The sequence below is a fragment of the Mesoplodon bidens genome (assembly GCF_964165515.1).
Source record: "Mesoplodon bidens genome assembly, chromosome: 19".
Taxonomy (NCBI): domain Eukaryota; kingdom Metazoa; phylum Chordata; class Mammalia; order Artiodactyla; family Ziphiidae; genus Mesoplodon; species Mesoplodon bidens.
The window spans coordinates 48328062-48336351 of record NC_138179.1 but is presented as its reverse complement, the minus strand read 5'-3'; the positions used below and the strand labels follow the sequence as shown (position 1 = coordinate 48336351).

Here is an 8290-nt window from a genome sequence, read left to right as displayed (position 1 = left end):
GCCCCTTTTCCTGCTTGTGCCTCCGGGCTGTTTTAGCTGATGGGCACCCTTCGCACGCCTACTGTGAGCTCAGCTCTGTGGGCGGGGGGAGGGGAGCAGCGCCCCCAGTACGTATGCCAGCAGCAGGCTGCAAAGCTCAGAGCTGCCGGCTCTGGAAGGTCGTGGGAGGACATCCAAGGCGAGGCTGGTGGTCATCACAGAAGCTGCAAGGGGTCCCTGGGCCATGGGCGCTGTTTCAGATGAACCTCAGGATCCCTCTGGTCCAGGGACTGTAAGGGTAGAGGGGCTGCTGCAGCACAGCTGGAAACAACTGGGCTGCAAAGAACTGCAGCCCCACCTGCCAGGGGCAGGTGTGCTGAGTTTAACCCTTCCATGGGCTGCAGGGCTGGAGTCAAGGCAGGCCCCCGACGGGATTTCTGAGGGTCATTCTGCCCTGAGCTTCGACTTGTGGGTGGGTGGGAAGGGAGGTCCCTTGGGGCTGGGGCTGTGTGATGGGCCAACAGACACACATGTCACCCCACTGTGGGAAGGGGCCGAGCAGCTGCAGGGTGGGGATCACTGCGGGACAGGCCCCTCTCTCAAGCTGGGAAGAATTTTTCTCCATGCCACACTCAGAGGCTGCAGTTCCCTAAAAGTTCCCCCACCTGAGCCCTTTTCTCCTTGGGTCCCTCCCTCATGGGCACAGATCACCAGTACAGGAAAAACCACCCTGTGGGGCTTGGGTTTTCCAGTTCTGGCTCCCCCCTCCCTGAGTGTGAAGGTATAGCCCCTGTTTGGGGGCCCTCGGCTTCCCCTGCAAGACCTCCTCAGTCCCTCTGCTGCCGATGGGACCCAGACTGGGACCCTGACAGACACCCTGGGACCTGAAGTGAGGGCAGAGGGTGCAGATCAAGGAGGGAGGGAGGTTTTGGAATCCAGATAATAATTAATTGAGGACATTTGTAGATTGCTTTGCAATCCACAAAATCCTTTATAGCATTCACGGAAGTAGAGAACAGAACCAGCCCATTTTACAGCCGAGAAAACAGGCCAAGCGACTCCCCTGAGATCAAAGGTCTCTGGCTCCAAATCCAGGCCTCTTTCTACCCCATCAGTTGACTGAAGTCACTGGGCTTGGGTTTGGGGAGGCCAGGACTGATAAAGCAGCTCTGGGGGGAGGGGACAGCGAGGAGGCCTCGGGCTTTCAGATCGGGGACGTGTCCCAGGCAAAGATGAAACCAGCCCAAAGATGGCCCGGCCAGTGTCTGGCTGCTGAGCCCAGCTGGGTGGGAGCGATGAGGGTTCTGTACATCCAGCAACCCCTTCCCCACCTTCCCAACATCCTGCACCCCTCCACCCCTTAAAATGACGCTTAACTTGGGCTTCCCAGGTGGCCAGTGGTTGAGAGTCCACCTGCCGATGCAGGGGACACGGGTTCGTGCCCCGGTCCGGGAGGATCCCACATGCCGTGGAGCGGCTGGGCCCGTGAGCCATGGCCACTGGGCCTGCGCGTCCGGAGCCTGTGCTCCACAATGAGAGAGGTCACAACAGTGAGGGGCCCGCGTACAGCAAAAAAAAATGATGCTTAACTGCAAACAGTACAGCCCAGGTCACCAGAAGCCTCTGTGGGTCTCCCTGCCCAGCCCATGTGAGGGTGTCACTGGCCTCCAGCTCAGGGGTCTCTCAAGCTCATCTCATCCAGCCCCCTGACTTCAAACTGACCTGCCCACCCTTGGTTCAAACAGAGGGGGTGCTTCCTACATTTCTGCAATACTGTCACTGAGCGCTCACCGGGAGCCCCTTTGCTAAGCCCCTTACATACTGATCTCATCTACACTTCATACCACCCTGTGAGGAAGGAGCTGTTACCCCCATTTAACATATGGGGAAAGTGGTGCCCAGAGAGGTTGGGACGTGCCCAGCAGTGGCGTGGCTGGGTGTGAACCCAGTCTGGCCTCACTTGGCCCCCACGCTGTTTAACCCCTGTGCTGCAGGAGTTCTTTGCAGAGTTCTCCTCCCCTGACCCACTGCTCCGTCCAATCCTCTTCCTATGGAAATTCAGTGTCTCCGATTTTGTGGACGAACGGTGTTCAGAGACGAAGCTGGACGCAGGAGTTTGTGCCTGCCAAGCGTGGCCTCAGGTGGGCCCATTGCCTAACCAGCCAGCCCAGCCTCCAGGCCAATCCCAGGCTGCCTGCCTCCCGGCGTCCCCAGCCCTGTCCCTGCTCCGTTTCAGAGCATCACCTCCTCTTTCCTACCTTCCACGGCCCCACTACCCCTGCAGACCCTGCTGGGCAGGCTTGGGTCAAGAGAGGCCTGGAGCAAGTATAGTTTTCAAAGCTCTCAGTGTGTTGAAAACACCAATGAGATCATCATTTGGAAATAACTCCAGAGACGACTTTTGGTCACCAGGCTGCCCCTCCAAGGGGTCCAGGACAGATGCCTGCCGCCCAGCCTCATTGCCCCCTGGTCCAAGGCAGGTGGAGGCAGAAGCGGTGTGCTCCTGCCTCTCTTGCTTTCATTACTGGGGTTTCGGGGGAAGGAGAAGATGGTAATCTGGTCCCTTCTCGGCATCTGTACCATCTCTAGAACATGCAGCTAGGACAGATCCGGGCCAGGAAACAAGGGCAGTGCATGGGCCCGGTGAGCTGGGCACCATCCCACACTTCCTGAGCAACCCCACTGGGCTGAGACCCATTGCCTGGGACCTGCTGCCCTCTCTGCCCTGAGTGGATAAAGATAAGTGTTCCAGGTGCCACCTACATCCCCAACAGAAGGCAGAGACATTGCCCCTGGCCTGCCCTGGGCAGCGACCCTGAGAGCCCAGGCCATAGCTAAGGCGGGGGTGGGGGTGGGCAGTGGGGAAGGAACAGAAGCTGGAGATCAGGGGGATGCTTTCAAGGAAAGGGGTGGAATCTGGGGAGGGCATAGGGGAGAGTGGTTGATGCAGAGTCTTAGAGCAGAAACACAGCCTGGGGAGTGGGCATCTGCCACTTGTGTGACTGTGCCTACCAGGGCATCCTGCAGGTCGTTGTCAGGGCACCAAGCAGCCACAGAGAGGAGTAATTCCATGGCTGGGGGCTGGGGGCCGGTGCTGGGAGATGGGACGGGGGGATCTGGGGAAGCAGCAATTGGACAGACACCCAAAAGCCTTCTGTGAGCTGGGTCCCAGGAAGAGCCTCAAAGGAAATGAGCCTCCAGAGAATTCGTTGAGCCCAGGCCACCAGGAGCCTAAGGGTAGATCGGGGTGGGGGGAGAGGCAGGAGCAGGCTCCGGGGGGCCCGTGTTTTTGAACCCCAAATGGGGGCATATGCTGGTCTGATTGGGTCCAGAAGAATTACAATGAGGCCTGTCCTGAGCACAGTGCCCCTGGAGGGGACCGGAGTTGCTCCTTGTTTTGTTCTTTATAAAAGCGTGGTAAATTACACACAATATACAATTTACCATTTCAACCAGTTCAACCCATTAAATACACTCACAATGTTGTGCAACCATCACCTCTATCCAGTTCCAGAACTTTTTCATCACCCTAATGAAACCCCGGATGCATTGAGCAGTCACTCCCCATCCCCCTGCCCCCAGCCTCCAGCCACCACCAGCCTGCTTTCTGCCTCTATGATTTGCCTATTCTGGATACTTCATAAAAGTAGAGTCATGTGATATTTGTCCTTTTGTGTCTGGCTTCTTTCCGTTGCTTAATGTTTTCAAGGTTCAGCCACATTGGAGTGTGCATAAGAACTTCATTCCTTTGTACGGCAGAATGATACTCCATTGTACGGGTAGACTACACTCTCTTTATCCATTCATCAGCTGAAGAACATTTGGGTTCTTTTCATCTATTCCAAGTTATTGTGAAGAGTGCGGCTACAAACATTCAAGTACAAGTTTTTGTTTGAACATCTGTTTTCCATTCTTTTGGGTATATGCCCAGGAGTGGAATTGCTGGGTCATATGGTAACTTTCTGTTTAACGTATCAAGGAACGGCCAAGTGTTTTCCACAGTGACTGTACCATTTACAATATTCCTGCCAGCAACATACGAGAATCCCAATTTCTCCACATCCGTGCCAAAACCTGTTATTATCTGTTTTATTTTTTTATTTTTATAATACTACCCCAGTAGGTGTCTTAGTCTTTGGTTTTTTAAAAGACCCAGAGACTTCTCTGGTGACACAGTGGTTAAGAATCCGCTTGCCAATGCAGGGGACACAGGTTCGAGCCCTGGTCCGGGAAGATCCCACATGCCGAGGATCAACTAAGCCCGTGCGCCACAACTATTGAAGCCCGTGTGCCGCAACTACTGAAGTCCACACTCCTAGAGCCCATGCTCCGCAACCAGAGAAGCCACTGCAATGAGAAGCCCGCCCACCACAACGAGGAGTAGCCCCTGCTCGCCGCAACTAGTGAAAGCCCACGCACAGCAACGAAGACAAAAAAAAGAACAGGGCCTAGAGTCTCCGGGAGGTGGTGGAGCTGTCCTTGGAGGTAGGGCCTGAAGGACAAGAACGGGCAACGGATAAGGCCTTGGGCCAGAGGTCAGAGCTGCAGTCAAGCCGTCAGGGAGACGGGCAGGCCCCAGGCAGTTCCCTGGACAGGGCAAGACCTAAGGGTCATGTCCAGTGTGAGAGCTGGATCTGTCAACTGGGGCTGGGGCCTATGGGGTGGGCTTCTCTGAGCCTTGGTTTACACATCCATGAAGTGGGGGTATTCAGGTAAGTTTAAGCTGCTGTAACAAAGAGACTCATAATGAGCCAGTGGCTTAAGGAAGATAATGTATCTAACAGTCCACGGTGAGCATCCCATGCTCCATGCAGACATCCAGGGACCTGGTTCCTTTCGCTCCCTTTCTCCCCATCCCTTAGGACAGCGCCCTCCTCTCCATAGCCAGTGGCCTGTCCATGACTGATTTGTGAGAAAAGGAAAGGGATGGACGAGGAGCCCCACAGTCTCTGTCCGGGTCCCTGAGGGACTCACATCATTTCTGCTCAATTCCATTGGTGAGAAATGGCCACGTGGCCATTCCTAAACCCAGGGGAGTCTGGGAATAAAATTCCAGTCATGTGCCTGCCCAAAGGGGCATGATTTAAAAGACAGCTTGCAGCCTTGTGCTGAATGGGTGTAGTAATACCTCCTTGCAGGGTGCCGTGAGTACAGGTAAAGAACCTGGCACTTAGTAAGAGTTCAATAAAAGTGCACAATATCACTGAGGTCAGGGCTCCCAGGGGCCTTGGAAACTCTCTGGTCTAATGTCCTCATTTCTCTGCAGTTAAAGAAACAGGCACAGAGAGGACAGGCCTCTGCCTGGGTTGCCCAGTGTGTAAGGGGCAAGGTGGGTCCAGAATCCTGTCTGGGGTCCTCAACCCCATCCTCTCACCTCTTGTTTCAAATTAGCTGGTCCAGCTCCACTGGGAGCCAGGCAGAGCATGGGGACCCAGATGACCTCTCCACCCAGAGGCAAGGTTGGGGGACAGGATCCCGAGAGGCTGCACAGCTTTGTGACTAGGTGGGTGTGGCCCTGGTTTCCTGGACAGAAGACAAAGCTGCTGCTCTGTGACAGAGGGCCACACCCAGCCCTGAGAGGGGGCAGTGGGCTGTGGGCAGCTGCCACACTGGGACGTGGCAGTAGGTGCCTGAGGAGGATGGCGTGCCTGGGCTTCCTCCTCTTTCTCTTCCTCTTCCTCTTCGCCAGCACCATGGCCCAGGGGGAGTATGCTGTGGTCCACGTGGTGTCGGACAACTGGACCAAGGACTACTGCGTCCTGTTCCGCTCCGACTATGTCACCCTGCCCCGGGACCTGCACCACGCCCCACTCCTGCCCCTGCACGATGGCACCCAGGCACCCTGGTGCCCAGGCGAGGACTCCTCCCACCAGGCCCACCCCGGCTCCCCCGGCCAGCGGCCCCTCCGCCAGACCACCGCCATGGTCATGAGGGGTAACTGCAGCTTCTACGTCAAAGGCTGGCTGGCTCAGGCCCGAGGAGCCCACGGGCTGCTTGTCGTGAGCCAGGTCAGCGACCAACAGTGCTCAGACAGCACCCCGGCGACCCAGGACCGCCACAAGCCCCTGCCAGACCTCACCATCCCCGTGGCCGTGCTCCACTACACCGACATGCTCCACATCCTCAGCTACACCCACGGCGGCGCCGGGGTCCACGTGGCCTTGTATGCATCCCCAGAGCCCGTCCTTGACTACAACGTAGTGGTCATCTTCATCCTGGCTGTAGGCACCGTGGCTGTGGGCGGCTACTGGGCTGGAGTGACCGAGGCTGACTGGCTGCAGCGGCACCTGGCCCAAGGGGGAGGGGTCCTGGCGGTCACGATCAGCAGGAAGCGGTGGCAGCCCAACAGGGGCACGAAGAAGAAGACGCAACAGTGGACTTGACGCTGGCCATGACGGCCGCAGTGGTCACCATGTCCGCCTCCATCGTGCTGCTGCTCTCCTTCTCCTATGACTGCTTTGTCTATGTCGTGATCGCCGTCTTCGGCCTGGAAGCCAGCACCGGCCTCTACAGCTGCCTGGTGCCCGTGGTGCACCACCTGCCCCTGCAGCAATACCGGTGGCTCCTGCCCGGCCACCGGGCCTGTCTGCAGCTGCCCCTGCTGCTGCTGGCCGGCCTGTGCGTGGTGGTGACGGTCCTCTGGGTCGCCTACCGCAGCGAGGACCGCTGGGCGTGGCTCCTGCAGGACATGCTGGGTGTGGCCTACTGCCTTTTCGTCCTGCGGCGTGTGCGCCTCCCCACCCTCAAGAGCTATGCCTCCTTCTTGCTGGCCCCGCCGGCCTTTGGTGTCTGCTTTGTCTTCGTCACACCCCTGCTCACCAGGACCGGCGAGAGCATCATGGTGGAGGTAGCCTCGGGCCTGGCAGACTCCTTGAGCCACGAGAGGCTGCCCGTGGTGCTCAAGGTGCCCCGGCTGAGCTTCTCGTAATTGACCCTGTGTGACCAGCCCTTCTCCATCCTTGGCTTCGTTGACATCGTGGTCCCCGGCTTCTTGGTGGCCTACTGTCACCGCTTTGACGTGCATATCCGCTCGCGGCAGGTCTACTTCGTGGCCTGCACCGTGGCCTATGCTGTGGGCCTGCTGGTCACCTTTGTTGCCATGACACTCATGCAGATGTGCCAGCCCGCCCCGCTCTACCTGGTGTCCAGCACCCTGCTCACCAGCCTGGCTGTGGCTGCCTGCCGCCAAGAGCTCACCCTCTTCTGGACTGGCCAGGGCAGAGCCAAGACCCCCACCTGGCTGGTGCCAGGGCTCCACGGTGCCCCTTCTGTCGGCTCTGAGCAGAAGCAGAAGCATGTAGCAGATGTCCACAGAGCCAGCGAGCTTGAGGGGGCCACTGAGCACCTGGCAGGGAACTTAGCGACCTTGGGAAGGACACGGCTGAGATTGTCACCATATCTGAGGATGAAGCCACCAGTCCTGAAGGCCACAGTGACAGCTCTGAGGGCTGGAATGATGCCAACCTGGAGGCTGATGAGCTGCCCTGTACCCACCCTGGGGCCTCAGAGGAGCTGACGTCACTGATGTCAGTGGCCATGCTGACACCACTGATGCCACTCATGCAACCGCCCTAGGAGCTGGGCCACGCCCAGACCCAGGCCCACGATGCTGGCCTGCCCTGGACGGGGCTCCACAAGAAGAAGGGCCTGAAGGTAAAGAAGAGCATGTCGGCCCAGGCTCCCTTGTGAACCGGGGGCCCTGGGACTTGTGCCTCTAGACTATTGCAGAGCAAAGCCATGTGTGGCAAAAAGAAATCGGAGCATTAAAGATATTCCATATCTGCCCAGTGGAGCCTCTTTGTTTGTTAGGACTGTAAGAAAGCAGCAACCACGGAATAAGTCCATGCAGAGACTGGAGGGTCCTTAGGACAGGCCCCATCTCCCCCTGCGGCTCACCTCCGGCCTCACTGCCCATCTTTTTCTCAGGCTCAGGTCCAATTGAACAATTACTCTCCCTTGATCACACCGCCTTCTCTCTCTCTCTCTTTGCACGTGCTTTTCTCTCTGGCTGAGATACCCTTCCCATCCCAGACAGATATACTACAGCCCAGCTCCCTCTCTCATTGGAGCATTTCTAAGCAGCCTTCAAGTGTCAGCTCACTACCACCCTTCCTGCTAAGCATCCCTGCTCTAGGCATCCTGGACAGCAACACCACGCCCAGCATGTGCCTGCTGTCATCCACCTGCTGCATCCACGGACATCAAGTATGTGCCTACTGTGTACACCACCCTGTGGTGGGCACAGAGGGAGACTGCTGTCCAGCTGGGGGAAGGGTGAGGGATGGAGAACAGACAAGAAACAACTTGAGAA

The 8290-nt window shown here is 57.5% G+C and overlaps 1 protein-coding gene across 1 annotated transcript; it reads left to right on the top strand.

Moving 5' to 3' along the window:
* Positions 1-5618: 5618 nt before the first annotated feature.
* On the top strand, positions 5619-7668 carry SPPL2C (signal peptide peptidase like 2C; the record flags this gene model as incomplete). Its single annotated transcript, XM_081218931.1, is given in 5 exon segments — positions 5619-6270; positions 6273-6904; positions 6908-7343; positions 7346-7551; positions 7555-7668. Coding segments are annotated over 5 exon segments (2040 nt in total).
* Positions 7669-8290: the final 622 nt, after the last annotated feature.